The sequence below is a fragment of the Epinephelus moara genome, chromosome 3 (genome assembly GCF_006386435.1).
Source record: "Epinephelus moara isolate mb chromosome 3, YSFRI_EMoa_1.0, whole genome shotgun sequence".
Classification (NCBI taxonomy): Eukaryota; Metazoa; Chordata; class Actinopteri; order Perciformes; family Serranidae; genus Epinephelus; species Epinephelus moara.
Window position 1 is genome coordinate 30584300 of NC_065508.1, and position 19764 is coordinate 30604063.

The window sequence follows — 19764 nt, forward strand, 5'->3', positions numbered from 1 at the left end:
TCCAGTGTTTTAATTGAGCACAGTGACATATTCTAATGAAAGGTTTAACCAAATTGCACGTCCTAATCAACAAACAATGGGATTGCTTTTGGCTGACATTGATTGATTGAAAAAAACAGTCTTCGTTTGCAGACCCTCATCCTATGAATTGGCTCCAAACATCCCCAGTGCTCAGGAAATTTAAACAGTCTTTAAAGAGTAAGTCCATATTAGATTTTGGAAAGAGGAAAATAGTAGCTGCACTGGCTAAAAGGCCAAAAGTTCTGTTGAACCTCTGACTGATGCAGGGTGTGGTCTGTTGTAATCGCGACCCCTCCCAACTGTGATGTAGCTTGGTACTATAGTGTCACAGTGCATCACTGCAGCATAGGTTGTGAACAAAGCATGTTACAACCACTGGTTGGCGTTCTTATTATTGGACTGGGAGAAGTCACTCTTGATGAAATCTGGCTTTGTCTACCACTACATCCCGAGCTTAGCTTCACTGTGTTGTTCAGGAGCTGTCGGACGGAGACTTAGAGGTGGACTGTCTGACAGAGGAGGAGGTGAACCCGCTGGACGGCAGCAGCACCTCGGGGAGCTCCACAGCCACCAGCAACACCGAGGAGAACGACATAGATGAGGAGACCATGTGAGTAGAACTTCTCTCCATCTCTTAATGTAACATATCGTTGAAGTTCAAGAAATCATACATGCATGACATAACTCTTTACAAAGAATAATGTATAACAGTGGTTAGAACGTAAAATCCTCAGTTTTCTTGCCAAGCTGTGGCAGAGGGGGAGGAAATAAAATGTTCTGAAATGTTAATTTAACATTTGCATACTTAGCCAATTATTGTGTTTTTTGTTGTTGTTGTTGATGTATACTTTTATAGGTCGGGAGAGAATGATGTAGACTTCATTGGGAACCTGGAGACAGAAGAAGGAGAGCTTCCTGATGACTTGGCTGGAGCCACAGGTATAATTCAAACACTTTATATATCTAATAGGCATGTAACGATATGTGGAATTTCGCGGTGTCGCGATAAAATAAATTCTCGATACCGTCGTTGGAATGCCACAGTAGTTATATAGCTGCGTTCTCCTACAGAGCCGGTAATATGACTGTGCAACTACAATCCCCATAATCCTTTGCATGCAACTGCGCGCGCAGGTGAGAGCAGACTCGTGCAGCTCAGCCTCTCAGCCTCCGACTCTGACCTGTGTGTGACCGGAAGAAACAGCGAATAAAAGTAACGAGATTGATTGTTCTTCTCTATTGATTTTCTCCGCGACCGTTCATCATAGCGAGAAGCCACAAATATCACGTGAAACAGCGGAATCGTGGCTTTCCGACAAGACCAAGCACTTGTCGGTAGTCCAATGTTTTTACAGCGGAAAAAAAAGATAAAGTTACACTAAAATAATGTATAACAAAGCTTTCATACAGCTTTGCACACACATTACTTTTAGATGGATTACTCGCGAATGCAGGGTCGCACAGAAATGCCATGCATATCACATGAAAGCGCAGGACCAGAGCTTTCCTCTCCTCATCTCCTGTTCTGAGAAAGTGTTAGGGTCTCCTTGATGTCAAGATTGTCAACCTGGCGTGAACAAACCGAGTGAATGTGTGTTTTTGAGTTTTTCTATGACTTTCAGGGAAATCGCTGGGCTTTATTTATTTTGGTTTTCTTTTACACACATCTCTACCCACCTCTCTCTCTCTCTCTCTGTCTCTCTCTCTCTCTCTCTCTCTCTCTCTCTCTCTCTTTCTCTCTCTCTCTCCCTCTATGTCTCTCTGTGTATCTGTGAGTGAGGGATTGTGTGTTATTGAGTTTACATTATTTCTAATTTGTTAATTTTGTTGTTGTTGCAGGGTCTGATTGTTCTAAGTTCTGTATATTTGATGAATATTAAGACTACTCTATCCTCATAATTTGATGTCATTCAGATGACTTTCTAGTAATAGTACTACACTACTTTTGTTCAGAGTAGGTTAAAAAATACTGAATGTTTCCATTTTCATATTCTGTCACTATAGTTTTAATTGACATGACTTTGTTATGGCACTTTAATGTCTGCCTGCCTAGCAGTAATAGGGGGGAAATGAAAGCACATGTTCAACTGTGTGTTGATTTGTTTATGATACGCTTCCAAGTTAAAAATAACATGCTGTACAGTGTACATGCACTATTTTTGAATAAAATAGCTATTTTTAACAATAACTTTTCTCTTTTTTCCCCTTGTATAAGTATCGTGATATATATCGTATCGTGGACTCTTTATCGTGATAATATTGTATCGTGAGTTTCTGGTATCATTACATCCCTAATATCTAATATTTTTATTACTGGCTATACTGGCTTTATTTAGTACAGCATTCATGTTGTATATTTTTTGGAGACATTGACAAAACTACAAACTTTGACTACGGTTTGAGCAGCACTGGTGCAAACATAGATTACATGACATTACTATAGATTATTTCTCAGTTAATCATTCGGTCTGTGAAATCAGAAATATGTTCTCTTGAAGATTTTACAAAACCCAGAGATATCCAGACAGAGAAAAGCTACAAATCCTGACGTTTGTGAAGCTGTAGCCATCAAATATTTAATGTCCTTCCTCAAATAAAGCCCTCACTCTCTCTTCAGTTGATGCAAATAAAAGCTTCAGCCACTACTTTACGGAGTCAAATCTATTTGTGTTGTTTGGCAGCTGTACAAGCAGAACATAGTGATACGATAGTGGGCCTCAGAGCAGCTCCTTCGCTGTGTTTGACTGTGTTGGTGTTGAAAGGCATGGAGAGCATGAGTCATTGTTGGTGCACTGTAACACCTTGCAGCGTGCCGATATAGAAGCACTTGGTGTCTGTATGTGCACATGTGTGGGGGTTGTGTGTGTGTGTGTATATCAGAGTCGAATTCAGCACAACGTTGCTGCACATTCTGTACGTCCCACAGTGTCGTGATTTTTGTTTATTATCAGTTTTGCTCTGATGCTATTTTAACAATAAAGTTTAGCCTCGTAAAGCCAACCTACAGTTTTAGGTTTTGAGACAGAAGTTTTTTTTTTCTGGAAAGACCTGCGCTGAAAACTAATAAGAATATAGGCTGACTATCCCAGCTGACATTGGGCGAGCGGTAAAATGATAATCACGACTATTTTGATCAACATTGTGATCGCAATTATTTATTGATTGTGGGGATAAAATTTATTTTATTGCACCGCCACATTTAAATAGAGATAGAGATCACTGCTTTCACTTCCATATTTTTCTACATTCCTTCTAACGTACAGATCTTTGCATCAAAGTAAGACTGGTCCTTGATCACAGTTTATCTCCTAGAGACATGATAATTTCCCCCAAAATTTTATCAACAGATCACTGCTTTCAGTTTCACATTGTGCTACATTCCTGCTACTTAAAAGTCAGGATTTAAGCCTAGTTCACATTACACGATTTTCACCCTGATTTTGCGTTGCAGAGACTATCGTAATCTTTTGAGTGTTCATACCTGGCGACGTGTGTTTCTGTCATCGGGAGTCTCACTAACTGCATTACGACCTGTGTGTGCACACCACAAGATTTCTCCACCGAGCCCTCGCTGACCGAGCCCCAGATAACACGGTGACGTCTCCACATCGTAAAGGCATGGATATTCTTCCCATTGTTGAATCAGATCTGCCTTCAGGGCCTGGGTCCAAACACAACGCGCTCCCCGTGATCCTGTGGACACCGCCATTGTTGTTGCTTGCCAGCTTGACTCAGCATTGCCAGATCTTGGGAGAGAAACAAGTAACCAGGGCTATGGAAACAAGCCCAAAAGAAGAAGATATAGAGGAAGATGACGTTTAGAGAGCAAGCCCAAATAAGCAACTCCACTTTAGAAACCAGCCCAAAAAAACGCAACCCAGGACTGTAAGTGACCTTACAAAAAAACAAGCCCAAAGTCGCAGCTAATGAGCGGACCTGGCACAGTTGTGTCACAGTTTTCTAGCATGCCAGATATCCAGTCCCAGTCACAGACGAGGGGGCGACTTGCTCGTAGGCTTGTTCACACATGAGGACTCGTTGTGGCAGACTATCTCCCGACTCACCTCCGACCCAAGGTGGCTCTCAAGATCCTCTGTGACGTCAAAATTGTGATGAAAATCATGTAATGTGAACTAGGCTTAAAGGGATAGTGCACCCAAAAATGAAAATTCAGCCATTATCTACTCACCCATATGCCGACGGTGTTTAGAGTGCTCACATCCCTTGTGGAGATCGGCGGGTGGAGCGGCTAGCACACCTAATGGTAGACGGCGCCCCAGACCGACGTCCAAGAACACAAAATTGAATCCACAAAGTATCTCCACACTGCTCATCCATAGTGATCCAAGTGTGCTGCAGCCGCGACATAAAAAGTTGTTTCGAAAAATGTCATGTGAACGCTGTTTTTAGCCTCACTGCAGCCTGTAACTTCTCTGTGCTCCGCACTCATGTGTGCGCGCCTGCGCGAGACCAGCGAAAGCATGAGCTTTGCTCACCCGTGTTTACATCACGTGACACGTGCACCGCAGAGAGAGACAACGTAACCATAGTAGCTAAAAGATCATTTGCACCACGGTCTTTTAGCAAAGGACAGCCCAACATGTCTGAAGACTTTGAAATTGAGGAGGAACAGCATTTCTTTGTTGAGCCGTATTTGTTTGAGCCCGAGTATACGGCCGGAACTCAGGCTACTGGACGAAGCAGCCGCCGCAGCTCATGAGCCTAACCCTCAGCCAGCTGCAGAATACCGGAATCGAGCACTGGAAACCTGGTGGTGTAGTTGTTTCAAATGCAAAGCAATGCCAACGGATGAGGAAAGTCTTTGCTGGTCAGACTGGGAATTGCCGATGCGTGCACTTGAGAATCTGGACATCAGTACTGACGAGACTGCTGCTCTTCAGAGATCACTGATAACCCTGAGCGCGCACACGTGAGCGCGGAGCACAGAGAAGCAGTCAGAGCTACAGGCTACAGTGAGGCTAAAAACAGAGTTCATATGATGATTTTCCAAACAACTTTTTATGTCGCTGCTGCAGTACACTTGGATCACTATGGATGAGCAGTATGGAGATATTTTGTGGATTCAATTTTGTGTTCTTGGACGTTAGTCCGGGGCGCTGTCTACCATTAGGTGTGCCAGCCGCTCCACCCGCCGATCTCCGCAAGGGATGTGAGGACTCTAAAACTTCACCAGGGCCTCCGTCGGCATATGGGTGAGTAGATAATGGCTGAATTGTCATTTTTGGGTGCACTATCCCTTTAAGTGGCACCTAGCAGTGAGGTTTGCAGATTGCAGCCAGCTAAAACTTCTCATGACTACAATCCCTTCAGTATATTGTTCAGGAGGTTTTTATCGGGAGCAGAATCTCTCCTTCTCCGAAACAAATGGACCAGAAGAGTAAAATTGCTGAGAACTGAATGAAGCAGTTTCATTTCAGTTTCACAAATCAGTGCATCTCTCACACTGTGCGGCATCCTTGAGATGGCCGGCTCCATCATAACACCCCATTGTGAGCCCACCCCTTTTCTCTCATAAGTTTATCTGTGCTTATGATTTTCTGATCCAAAACAAGAAGTCTGAAATACTTCAACTAATGATAATCCGTTTTGAGGGAGGTTTTCGCCTTCTGCTCCAGACATGTGATTTTTATTTTGCACGTCTGTTTCTGTTATATGTTACTCTTCTACAGCAGCCTCTACAGCTGCCATATCTGTAGGAAGCTCTTCATCAGATACACAGCAGAGTTTTCTATGAGAGGAGCACACTTTTTAACCGTTAATATCGCTGTCAATCTGTCCATTTAATTGTGGGAGGCCAAAATCATGATCAGGTTCAATATTCGATAAATTGTGCAGCCCTATCTCTCGTGCAACACCGTCTTCACCGCCACTGCCTTTTATATGAAAGACATTACTCCTTTTGCTTTAGATTATTACAAGCTATAAGCCTGAAGAAAATATCTGAACCATGTAAACTCTGTCTTCTGCAGGTGGATCCAGTTCCAGTGTGCGTTCATTACACCGCAGTGCTGCTGCCGGTCGCAGTGCCAGTGGTAGCGGAGCTGGTGCTGGTGGTGCTGTTGGTCCAGGCAGCAGCAGCCTCCTGGAGATCGACCCCGTCATCCTGATCCAGCTGCTGGATCTGAAAGAGCGCAGCAGCGTGGAGTCTCTGTGGGGCCTCCAGCCTCGGCCTCCTGTGTCTCTGCTGCACAGCCAAGGTCTGTAAACACACTGTGCACTCTCACAAATCACAGCAAATCAATCCAGCTTAAATGAGAATCAATTCCGTGACCCACAGCAGAATCCCTCTGGATGGTCACAGCTCTACAGCAGCCACAGCTGACAGAGGTTCATCTTTTGAAGGGACACTGTAACATTACATTTGATAAAAGATTAATACATTTCTCATTTCATTTTTCTTCTGTGATTAAAACTATCTCTGATAATAGTGATGGCTACTTTCCAGTGTGGCAAGTGTTTTAAACCCAGTCTAGATGTGGCTAAGATGAAATGAAATCACCCTCTCTGAAACTGAAGCGGCCACAGAGACAGATTGTTTGAATATAAAGTGTTTTTGTTTTTTTTTTAAAGGATTTATTTTATTCAGTTCTAAATTCCACTCCTCCGCCTCTCGCTCTTCTTCCAGCTCATCCTCACTCCAGGAAAGACCGAGAGCGGCGGCCTCAGGTGGTGCGTCGATCGGCTCCAGACTCGGGGGTCCTGATCCGCCTCAAGGCTCAGATGGCTGAGGTTCGCAGCAAGATGTCTGATGTCAAGAGTCAAGTGCTGGAGGCTCGGGGGACTGGAGAGCCCAGGCCTGGGCCCTCGGGGGGCTTCAGTGTGGAGGAGGTGCCCTCTCACCACACTGACTCAGAGTTGACAGCTTGTCGTAAGCCCGGTGAGCTGGACCTGCTGGGGAGAGCAGCCGCAGCTCGGTCCAGGCCCTGCCGCCCTGGTGAGGAATGATACACTGCTGATTTGGAAATCAAAAATATGTAAAAATAACTTTGGTTTTTGTCAGACTGTGTGAGTCACTGAAATCAAACTTAACTCAAAAGTTCTGTGAAACCTGCCTTACTGTTGCAACTGAAATAAGGTAACTGGCCGATCTTCTGTTTCAAATAATGATGGTTTGTTTTCTGTCAAAGCGAAAATTGAAGGTCAGTATTTGCTGCTCCTGTCAATTCTGACACATTTTGCATATTACAGGAGTTTATAACAGAAGTCAGCTCTCAGTTCAGACTAATTTCTCACAGTGTAAAAATAAGTCCCAGGTGGCTTTGGAGGCTAGTTTAAAGCAGGTGTTCGGTTCCGACCTGGTGCAGCCACAGAGTCCACATTTCTCCTTAGTCGTAGTTTAAAGGGATAGTGCACCCAAAAATGAAAATTCAGCCATTATCTACTCACCCATATGCCGAGGGAGGCTCAGGTGAAGTTTTAGAGTCCTCACATCCCTTGAGGAGATCTAAGGGGAGAGGGAGTAGCAACACAACTCCACCTAATGGAGGCTTACAGCGCCCCAGATTCAAATGTCCAAAAACACATAATTGAAACCACAAAATATCTCCATACTGCCCCGTCCATAGTGATCCAAGTGTCCTGAAGCCCCGACATAAAAAGTTGTTTGGAAAAACATCAACCAGCTGTGTCATCACAGTGGGCGCAGATGAACGTTGTTTGACTTCCCCCGCAGATCCCCTTCCGTCCGGTGATGCCACATAACTGGTTCAATATCAGCAAAGTTTCCCTTTATATTCATTGTGTTCTGTGGCGATCAGCAGTGATGTAGTGGTTCACTTTTACACTGTGATCTGTAGCCTATAGTTCGGCTTTAGCTTCTAACTATCTTTGTCTTTTTAACCTGTTGTTGCTGCTGAGTCAGTTTGACATCCTGGATATATCCTTCTGCTTCTCTGTGGAATCACTCTTTAATTTTTCCAAAAATATGATCATATTTCTTCAAGGAGTGCAGTTAGTTACAGTGTGGGCTCCATGCTTACTGCGACAGCTTGGTGCACCATCACAAAGAGGCGGGGCTTAGCGAAAGGTCAATTATGTTTAACATATCATATCTCAGGAACAGAAGGGGAGACATTTGGTCAGATACTGAGTTGGTCACTCTAATCTTGAAAGTGTGCTGATTGTATAGATCTGCTGTGCTGTTGGGAGGAAGATGTGTGTGAAGCATCCATGTTTTCACAGACATGGATGTAGTCTGTAAGATAAACTTGACTGGTTCGTGGAGACATACAACCACAAAGCAGCAATTCTAGTTTTGTGATGATTGTGATGTGATTCTGCAGTTTCTAGGGTCCACAGATCTGAGATAATTTTATCTATGTTTGCTCTGTGTGCAGCCAGGAAATCTCTGTCTCCTGTCCTGGACAGCAGCAGCAGCAGCTCTCTGGTGGTGAAGAGGAGGAGTCCAGAGGAGATGGAGAAGGACTTAAGAGGAGCCGATGTGGCCACAGAGCTCAGCCTGCATCTTAAAGAGGTGCTGGGAGGTGCAGAAGGTCAGGAGTTAGTTAATCAAATTCTGCATATGTAGTGAGCTTGTTCGCAAACAGTTTACTTGTCCAGAAAGTCTGCAGCAACGTTCATTGTAAGTCATGATGATGTTTCTGCTTCTAGTTTTCTAACTGTGTATGAGACAAATCAATTAAAAATGCTGTTTGTAACTCTGAGGAAAGATGGTCGATTGTTGGGTCTCAGGTTGTCAAATACCGACGCTTTGGGTTGGTGGTTCAGACCAACACCCAAAGTGTCTGTATTTAAAGACCTGGGAATGAGACTCAGCAATCAACTATCTTTCTGCAGAGTTAAATACATCATCTTTAGGCTGGTAGGTCTCAACACCCGCTTGCACTGAAAAACTAAACTAGTCCATTGTTTCTCAGCCATGTAACTCTGCTCCTGTCTCTGCTCCAGGAGTGCTGAAGGCTGACGGCACCCAGGGCCCCCTTGTGTCTCTCGGCAGCTCCTCGTCAGAGCAGCCCTCCACCTCCAAGCAGCAGTACTCGTCGGAGCAGCAGCTGTATGGGCCCTCGGGGTCCAGGGACGACATCTTCTCCTTGGGAGGACCAAGCTACATGACTGCCAGCAAAAACTGTGGCAGTAGGACCCTGGGGTGTGTCTCAAAGCCTCAGCACGCACAGTTTGTTACTCAAACGACAACAGAGAACTTCTCTTGTCTCTATTTGTCTTCTCTGCCTCTCATAAAGACTTCCATTTTGTTCTATCTACAGGGCGGCCATGTTGGAGTGTGAATCTGAAAACTCAGGAAACTCCCATCATTCCCTACTGGAGGGACCCTCTGCACAGCCACAGTCAAATGAGGGTATGTCTACCCGTTAACTGCCCTCAGGAGTTCATGTGTTTGTGTTTGTTTAGCATGTGCAGCAGGAATGATCAGTTAGCTTAGCACAAAGACTGGAAACAAGGGGAAACAGCTAGCCTGGCTCCGTCCAACAAAAATGAACTCAACCTACCAGTACCTCTGAAGCTCCCTAACTAACACGTTATATCTTGTTTGTTTAATATTTACAAACACTTAATTTGCTGTTTTATGATCCCAGTTATGTACTTGACTTTTTCTTGGCTGGGACCTGTTATTTCCTGAAGTGTCCGTTCGTTGCCCAGAGCCAAGAAGTAGTCAAGCACAAGCTAAGCCAACTGGCTGCTGGCTAACACCTTATATCAAATGGACAGAGATTAGATCCGTATTGATTTTCTCATCTAGCTCTGTGCATGAAAGCAAATAATTGTTTCTCCCAAAATGTCAAACTTTTGCTTTAAGTTGCTCATCTTGCAATCTGTTGTATAAACCTGTGGCTTCTTGACCTCTACTGACACATTTCATATCTTATATTATCTGGATTTAATGCAGTCTTATGTGTGTTCAAATGAAATAATTAAATTTAAAGTACGCATTTGTTTTGGGGAAAAGAGAATCTGAGAGGAAGCTGTAAATCTGTGTTGTGCAGGACATGAGTCCACTGAGGATAGTTGAGTGCCAAACTATTGCCAAGCTTTTTTGGTTCTAAATCTGTTATTCTGTTTTGTGCTTAAACTTAAATTGCTAAAACACATTTAAATAAAATGCACAGGTCTGATGGCCTCATCCCATCTCGTCTTCTTGTCCCGTCCGTAGATCAGTCGCCGTCTGTCCTGGTGGCAGCAACAAGCAGTGACAGTGACACTGAGGACGAGGCTCTGCAGAGCAACAACTCTCACTATGACAACCAGACTCCTCCCTGCACAGGTAACCAACACACACAGTGTCCATGACAACACACACGCACACACCGCAGTGGTCAAAGCCCCTCTCTGATATTTTGGGCTGTCCCAGACAAAACATGACACATGTCAGACAAACATGGTGAAATCTTGGAGTGTTCTGTGACACTCATTTAAAACCAGGTCACATTTAACCACCTGGAAAATGTGAAGTCAAGTGATGGGTGCTACTCTTGTGATCAACTTGCATCTGGAGTTGCTGAGCAACCATAACCACCTCAGTGTCATGGCCTACTTACCAGACATCCCGAGTTAGGAGCTGATCTTCTTCCAGCTGTTGTTTAGTGTGTATTAACCCTTTAATATTGTCTGCAAATAAAGCTCTGGCTTATCATAGGCTTATAGACGGACTGCGTTCCAAAAGTTGAACTTTGAACTTGTTTATTCACGACGCAGCTGTTGAGCCCTGAGAAACAGGTGTGCTGTGACACTGTCGCTCGGGCTTTTGAGCGCACCTTTCACATGTCTACATTGGAAACAATTAATTTGAGGGTGCAAAATAACGCTGCATGTGTATGGGCCCTTAGAGCTGCAGCGTCTTAAGGCCTTTGAACACTGAGTCCGTTTTTTTTTTTTTTTTGGTCCAAAATTGACACACGTCTAAAAATATATGTGACCTCACATTGTTGTCCGTCACGTGATTGATTATAGTTTCTTTCACCAACACTACAGCATCAGCAATTTGTCTTGTGATAACAGAAACCTTACGTTTCACCTAAAGAGGTGAAATGATGTAATAGCAGGTGTTTTACATGTCTTGTATCAACCACCTTACAACATGTGGATTTTTGTCCATGAGTTCTTCCTCCTCTTCCTTCCTCCAGGAGAGCAGCTTCTGTCTGATGACATGAGTCTGCCTGCTGACAGGTGATTCCCTCTGAAACCCACTGCTTTATCCTGAAATGGCCGCACGGCGATGCAATAATGTCCCGGAGACGACACACACATCGCTCGTTACACACATCTGTAGAGTAGAAACTGCTCGTTATGCATGAAGCCGAAATGAAGACAATGCAAAGACTCGCCTGCTTGTCCAGAAACAGATTTCTCTTTGTGTCTTGAATATTTTCAGATTTGGAAACACTGGTAATGACGGCCAGTAATTGGGGTGGTTGTGGTGGTGGGTGACCACGTAACATGAGTGTCATTAATTTTATGTGAACACAGTGGAGCTATAAGAACTAAAACTGGGCTTTCACCATATTTTTTGACCTCGTGTTTTAACCCTGATGCGTTTCTTGGTCGTCATTTTAAAGGGATAAATGTACTTTCAGTTCTTTCATGGTCAGTTTAGTAAACACTTGAGAGGAAAACACGACAGCCACAGCTGTTTGTGCACTGACTGAATCTCTAAAAATCTTTAAGGCATAAAAACTGTTGGTGTACTTTTATTTTGCAAACCTGAACCATCACATTTTACCTGAGCTACAGGGCATTTAGTCACTTTACTTCACTTTATTCAGCACAAGTCTGCACACCTTCTCCGTGTATAAATGCTTTTGTAAATCAAGTCTACAAGATATTTGCAGGAGCCTGAGGAGAAACTGTACATAATCTGCAGCCTGTCATAAGAGCTTAGTGTTTTATAACGGCTTGCTGTTGATGTTTAGTTCAGCCTGTCTGAGCTTTAGTCTCCACACCTACTCGACTTCCTTCACCTGTGTCCCTGCACCTCCGAGCGTCGGTGCCAAACAGACTTTATTCACTCCTCAAACACTGACTTCTAGTGACACCGCAGCTTTTTATTTTCCTGAGGTGAACCTCGTTTAGAGCTCGTTTCTGGTAATTTATGTAAATGTCTCTTAATAACAGCGGCAGCAGCAACCACCATGTCTGTCTTTATGTGACATTTGCAAAGGTTGAATGATCACTGAATCACACGGCTTATAAAACTGCTGCCGCTGCTCTGATGATGTCTGTGGGCTGAAACTTTGAAACATGCTGCAGATCTGACTCCGTAACAACGACAGCGACTACTGCTTGGACATCACTGACTAAAGTGCAGCATGCTCCATGGCTTCCACCCACAGAGAGCTGCCTCACTACAGTTTATACACAACTCACAATGCAGCCATTGTTTTCATTTAAAGGAGCAGTTTGACATTTTTGGGAAATATCTGCTTTCTGTTGGAGAGTTTGATGAGAATTCAGCTGCTTAGCTTAGCTTAGCTTAGCTTAGCATAAAGACTGCTATCAAAGAGTAGTGCTCTCTTCAGTTGGAAACGTAGAGATAAGTTGCACCTCAGTCAGTGACGCCAAAACAGCCGTCAAACAAAATACCTGAAATATAACAGCTGACATTTTGACTTGTCGTTGCAGGAAAATCACAGGTGTTACTAATAACATTAATGATGCCTCTGTTCTATTGAAGTGTCCCAGTAAGCCGCGACAGTCGCCCTTTTTACACAGAGATGGCACTATGGAGCCGCTACGAGTCCCGTCTTCATGCCTCCTTCACAGTTTTACACAGAACCAAATAATGGCAGCATCATGTCGCTCTAGGGTGTGATTTTAAGAGAGCATGCTGGCATCATGGAATCTAAAGAGGTGTGACATGTAACAACAACGCTGGCCTCTAGTGTGACATATATTATAGACGTCAGCAGCGTTTTATACACGATAACAGTGACACAACATGGCAGTAACAATTATCTACCGTCTGTTATATGGCGGCTTATCTTGTCTTCTACTCGGAGGGTAAGGAGCTCCTGGACCTCATTGTTGGAATTTTTTGGATGCTGCTAGTCTTAATTGAGTTAGCTGCTAACTGCTACCGCTACTTTTTAAATCTCCCACAGTGGGTTGAACACTTCATCAAAACGTCACACCTCTGCTGCCCATGATCTTGCCCTGTTAGCTGACATCAGACATTGTTTCAGTGCTGTTAATACTTCCGATGCCGGCTTAAAGGCAACACAACTCTGACACACACACACACACACACACACACACACACATACACACACACACACACAATTCTGTGGTTGTACCTTTTATACAGAACGGCAAATCAGCATTACGGCGTGACATTCCCTCCTTGAAGAGGCAGTGTGAAAGGGGCTGGTGTGACACTGATGCAGCTAAATGGAACTCAGCCATCATTAATGTTATTACACACACCTGTGCTTTTCCTGCTGTGACAAGTCAACATGTCCAATATCTGGTTTGTATTTAGTGCTAAAAAAAGGGGTAAAGCCATCTTTTTAAAGGGATAGTTCACCCAAATGACTTCCCTGTGGTGGTAGCTATTGATGCAGATAGTTTTTATTTGTCCAGGTTTGGAGATTTCTGCCTCCACACCAGTACAGCAGAGATAAATGTCGGGTTTAAATGATTGGTTTCATTATTGATGAATAATATACTAATTATTTTGTCATTTAGTCGCAAGGAGTGATTTTTCTTATTAATATTCTCAAATATTGTCTTTTGTCCGATCAACTGTCCATAACACAGTTATTCAATTAACTGTAATAGAAAAGTATGAATATATTCACATTTCAGAAACTGGATTTGGACATTTTTTGCCTTTAAAAAAAGATTTTATTGTCAATATCCGTTTGGAGATACTTGGGACTCTCTTCAGTATTTCCACTAGTAAAACTTGTTGACAGTGTGTCTGTGGATTACCCAAAGTAGCAGTGTCATTGTGACATTGTGGGATGTTTTTGGTTTATTTTAGAATGTCATCTTTTGTTGTGGGAGTACCACAAATTAAATTTAGTCTGGCTTTATTGTGTTGGTGAGGAGGCAGAAATTTCAAAGACAAATATCTCCAAACTTTCACAAATGAAAGTAAAAACATCTGCAGAGTTATAAACCACAAGACGTCAGATTGAAAATGTTTTGTGTTAATTGGGCGAATAGACTTCAGGTTGAAACTGTGGTACACTGAAGGTCCTTTTTTTTTAATTCTCAGAGAACTTGACAGCAAAGGTTTAAAAATCTGTGTAGTTATGTAATGTGTGCTTTGTGCTGCACTGATGGCTCACTGCTTCACTGGCTTTTCTTCATGGATATATTATTTTTCACCTCAATACTCCCAACAAACGCAGCAAACACATGTCAGATGCTGCTGCAAAGCTGGGAGAAAACACAGTGTTTGAGTGGAACAGCGTCACACTGACTCGCTGTGTCATATTGTAGAACAGAAGTACGACATGTCAGCAGTTTAACAGACCTTTCTGCACTTTGTGAGACTGTTGATTGACTAAGATCGACAGTGAACCCTCGATCCACATTTTATTTTCAAGGTCACTTAAAGGGTAAGTTGAGTGTTTTTCAACCTTGAACCTATTTCCCCATGTTTTTGTGTTTAAGTAACAAATGGGCACAACAATATTTGAAATAAATTCACTATGGAGCAAGGGAAACAGGCTGCAATGTAACATTAAGCAATTGTGCACCGTCAGTTTATGTCCATGAAAACTCTTTGTTTTTGTCACTGACATGCTCAGATAGTAATTCTAAAGCCCTGTTTCCACCAAAATACTTTTGGTCTAGTACCTTTGTAACCAACAGTAACGTTCAGACAGTCCTCTTAAATGTGGGCGGGGTTGTTGTCACTCACTGCTCCATCCAGCACTCGCTGTATTTCCTCATCAGCGGTGACACAGATGGAAGTCTGCACCTGGTTTATCGTCCACAGAACGAGGCTGCACGCCCACATTTTCAGAACAAAATAGAACAGGCTGCAGTGAGAGTCTCTCTCCATGGGATATTTAAAAATAGCAGCTTTGTGCATTTAGTCCTTCTCAGGCAAGCTCAGGGGTTTAGTGTTGCTGGAGCCCACAGGAACAACGTTCTGTGATGCTTTTTTTTTTTCTCCGGTTAAGAATTAGAATATTACAAGCAAAGGGCTGGTGTGTTTCCCCTCATCACCTCTGTTTGCTGCATGTTAAACACATTTCTCCCACTGCTGGGGAGACCGAAGCAAACACTGCCAACCAAGTCGCCTCGCAGCCCCCCTCCTCTCTATGTCTCGTTTTCCATCCCTTTCTCGGGCGCGTTCTGTCTTTCCCCTGGTTCCCCTGTTTGCTCCCTTGTTCCTGTTACGTCACTTCTCTCTCTCTCAGTCGCAGTACTCCCCTCTTTCCCTCATTGTTCAGTCCATTAAAACTCCTGCCGTTTATGCACAAGAACTGCCAGTTTCATTAAAAAAAACCAAATGCATTAAATGGCGAGAATTTAACCTGATTCAGGTTTAGGGGAATTGTGAGAAATTACAACCCAGCCCTATTCAGAGATAGACCTTTTTGTTAAAGAGTAAGATCCTTGTTTTTAATTATTTAACCATAAACAGCCCCAAAATCACCATCAACAAACGCACCAGACTACATTTAAATAATAAGAATTTTATCATCATAAGACACAGTTGATTCACAGTCAACTAAAACAAAATAAAACTCAAAGAAACCATCTTGCTTCATCTTTCCACTGTTCCAACAATCTCCAACTCTGGTTTGGTTGAAATTAACCCTTAATTCACCCAGTGAGATGTGAAAACATGTTGCCTCTATACACACTAAAATGACTGTTTACTGAAATGGAGTCTGGTGGGTTTGGTGATGGTGATTTCTGGGATGTTTCTGGTGAACAAAAAGGATCTTAGCCTTAAACAAAAAGCTCTATCACTGTAGGGATCATTTCCATAATGTTGTCAGACACTTAGAATAACAATCTGAGCCTGTCAGTGACAAAAACACTTTAATTGGAGGAACATTGACGGTGCAAACATGCCCAGAGTAGTTACACTGCTGCCGGCTGCAGGGATCTCGCTCAATACTGGACAAGTGTTAAAAACTGTCATTTCCATTTGTCACTTAAACACAGAAACATAGGAAAATAGGATCCAGGTCAAAAAACAGTGAACGTACCCTTTAATGTTTGCATCAAAGAAATTACATTGCACACTTCTGCAGTCATTAGTTTACGTTGTAAATATCTTAAGGTGTACTCAGTTGCGGAGCTCGCTGTGCGTGTGCCTGAAAGTGCATGACTTTACTGGCTGGACCGAAGGAGGAAAAACGTCTTGTTCGCATTCATGACAAGACAAACAGAAATCGTTCACTAGAATGAAGTGGATGTTAAGATGTGTTCACCTCTAAAACTCCAGTCCTGTTAATCATGTGATTTTTGTTCCTGTTGCGTTACACATTGTACATGATGGAAGCTCTCACCGTTTATTAACCTTCTCTCTTATTTGTGCTTGTTGTGTCAACAGCTGCTTTATTATTTTGAATGTTCCCAGAATGCACTGTGCATTATTTGATGTGTACATTTCCTTATTGTGTAATAAATAAAATGTTTTACGATCCTGGAAATGACCACATTGTCGTGTCTTCTGTCTCCCACTACTTTGAGTTTCTGAACTCAGATGATGCTTCATCACGGCGAATATAAAACGTTTAAATGTACAATTAAGATTTTTACAAAAGAGGGTTCCTTGACTCAGTTTGCCTCAAACTTCGTTTCAGATCTCAGCAATTAAAACTGTGAGTGAAGTGTTTTTTATTTCAGAGAGAAATGCCAGACAAAATACAATTTGAATGTTATTATACTTTTAAGTATCTTTTAACAGAATATAAGATTATACAGGTATTTAAAGGTGCTTTATACGATATCCAGAGCGTTAATAAAGCAGCAAGCTTTTTGATATTTAACAATATAGTGGTATATGGGCGTCCTGAGCAGAGAACATGTAACCCGCATTGTGTTATCCATCTGAGCGTTCATTTTCCCACCCTTTACTTTGGGGCCAGCTCTCTGTAGTGGCAGGCTTATCAGGAGTAACCCAGACCTCCCTCTCCCTAACCACATCCTCCAGCTCCTCCTGAGATACTCCCTGGGATATGANTCCAAAAAAAAAAAAAAGATAGGCGGTCCTTTTGGTCAAGCATCTCAACTCCATGCTCCATCTTGATGTCTGAGCTACTATTCACCTGTATGTTGTCGGGGCTGTTGGCCCGACAACATACATACTCCTCAGCTGATCCCTGGCCTGTATTACCTCACTGAGGACCAGGAGGACTCACTTGTCAGTCAGTCTCACCCTCTTGTGCATGCATAATCCACACATTGCTCCTGGTCTCCACGCTGGAGGAAGAGCCCTCACGTTTTCTGTCTGTCTGGATTTAATCACCTTTTTTTTTCTTAAAACTGCTGGAACGGAGAGAATAAAGCCAGATTATGAGTGGGGTGAAATGATGAGTCTTTTTATAGAAAGAATGTGGAGGACTGCTCACTTTTTTTGTAAAGCTGTTTATGTAACAGCAGACAGCACTGTTCCACATGAAAGCCCTGTTACAGCATCACATCGCTCCTCACACTCTGGCTTCTGGCATTTTCACTCTGCTACATGAAAACAAATTTGTTCAGGTTTCCTATTATTCTGCTGACCCCTCCGCTGTTTGATTTTCAGAACCCTGGAGACGGATTAGTGGGTTAGCCAGCTAACCTTTGCTTTGTATTTCAGTTTCACACAGATGGCTCTCTTTTTTTTAGGCTGTAAGAAAACCAAAGATGGAGCATCTGTGACATCACCCACAGCTGTCTGAAGGGATGGTTTGAATGTTTCTGCCTGTCAGTGTCTTCATCAGTAACTGGAGCCAGAAAAAAAAACCTTTGTGCAGCTCAGAAGAGTCCTGAGATAAATCTGTGGAGTTGTGAGATGATTAATGGGAGAGAAAGTGAAAGCTCAGATAAACAAATTTGTAATCTTTCTTATTAATCTTTTTCTCCTAGGACCAGGGTAGGCAACATGCGTCTCTTCATTTTTTTAACATTAAATCCATCCATCCATCCATCCATCCATCCATCCATCCATCCATTTTCATCCGCGTATCTTGGGCCAGGTCGCAGGGGCAGCAGGCCAAGCATAGCACCCCAGACGTCCCCAGCAACACATTCCAGCTCCTCCTGGGGGACCCCCAATGCTTTACTGATCAGATGCTCGAATCACCCTAACTGATCCGCGAAGGAGCAGTGGCTCTACTCCGAGCTCCTTACCCTATCTATAGATATATAGAAACTCATTTCGGCCATTTGTATCCGTGACCTTATTTTTTCGGTCACTACCCAGAGTTCATGACCATAGGTGAGGGTTGGGATGCAGATGGACCAGTAAATTGAAAGCTTTTCCTTCTGGCTCAGCTCCTTCTTCACCACGACGGTCTGGCACAGTGCCCGCATCACTGCGACATTGCACCAAACCGCTGATCCATCTCACACTCTGTTCCACCCTCACTCGTGAACAAGACCCTGAGATATTTGAACTTACTCGCTACTCACTCCCAACTCGGAGGGGGCAATCCACATTTTAATTTTCATTTATTATTGTAGGCCTAACATGATTTGTACATTTGTACAATTGTAAAAATGATGTAGCCTTTACACAGAATTAAAAACATCTTTTAATGTTTTGACAACTAAAATTTGAGTCATACTTCTACAGCTGGACACCTTTTCCTCTAAATTTTGCCAAACCTAAATAGCGCTGGCTCGTTTTGAGTCTCCCTAGCGAGGCTGGCTGTGGATTCCAAATCCAAAGAAGGAAAAGTCTTTGAGGAAAATACAGAATTTAATAGTGCACTGTCACCGTCAACAGTGCAAAGTTTGTCATCATAAATATCCCACTGCATAGCGGCTACCTCGTGGTATAACATATTAGTGAATGCTCATTTAGACCCATTAGTAATGTTGATAAGTTGAACTACACTTAACAGGCTGTGTTACCCTTATCATAAGGCTCAGAAATATTTTACTGCTCCAGACAGATTTTTTTTTTTTTTTTTTTTTTGCCAGAAGTGGCTCTTTTGATTGTAAAGGTTGCCGACACCTGTCCCAGGAGATGTCACAGGGAGCAGTGTGTAAATTATATTTACTGTCTGTTCCTCAGTTATTAGAGTTTTGTCAAATAATTTATTCAATGAGAGATTAGCCAATGTATTTCTCCTACGTCAGAGTTAACCTTAGATTTTGGCCAAAATTGCATGCAAAAAGTATATTTTGTTAGATAAATTTAAGGTTTTTCAGATAAATGTGTTTATCCCCTATCTTCTACAGGAGATATATCTATGTTCTATAGATAGGAGATATCATCTCCTGCATTGCAGATAATATCTATGTAGGAGATAGGGAATATTAGAAGATATTATCTCCTACGTAGGAGATCCAAAAGTTTTTGTATTGTTTTTTTAGATAATATCTATGTCGGAGATCACGGATATAGGAGATGTTATCTTTTGTGTGGGAGATAGGGGCATACACATATTTCCTATGCAGGAGATAATATCTCCTAAGTGAGAGATAAAGTTAGGTTTGGGCCAACATTGCCCAGATGTTTTTCACCCTGCCTCGTAGGGCTTTTGTTTAGAGTAAAGAAAAATCTATAGAAATGATTACAAATTTTTTAGATAAACATATATTTATCCCGTATCTCTGAGATATAAC

General features: G+C 42.7%; 1 protein-coding gene across 3 annotated transcripts in view; it reads left to right on the forward strand.

The window, feature by feature from the left end:
* Positions 1–16637, forward strand: part of trim37 (tripartite motif containing 37) — a 46196-nt gene extending 29559 nt beyond the window's left edge. The window contains exons 17-25 of one of the 3 annotated variants that reach the window (XM_050041443.1): positions 498–631; positions 878–960; positions 6012–6239; positions 6668–6976; positions 8379–8534; positions 8950–9148; positions 9267–9358; positions 10172–10282; positions 11142–16637. In XM_050041443.1, the coding sequence (XP_049897400.1) occupies positions 498–631; positions 878–960; positions 6012–6239; positions 6668–6976; positions 8379–8534; positions 8950–9148; positions 9267–9358; positions 10172–10282; positions 11142–11188 (1359 nt within the window). In that variant the 3' untranslated portion in view covers positions 11189–16637. The remainder of the gene's footprint in view (positions 1–497; positions 632–877; positions 961–6011; positions 6240–6667; positions 6977–8378; positions 8535–8949; positions 9149–9266; positions 9359–10171; positions 10283–11141) is intronic. The other 2 variants (XM_050041445.1, XM_050041444.1) reach the window with 2 other exon arrangements.
* The last annotated feature ends 3127 nt before the right edge of the window (positions 16638–19764 follow it).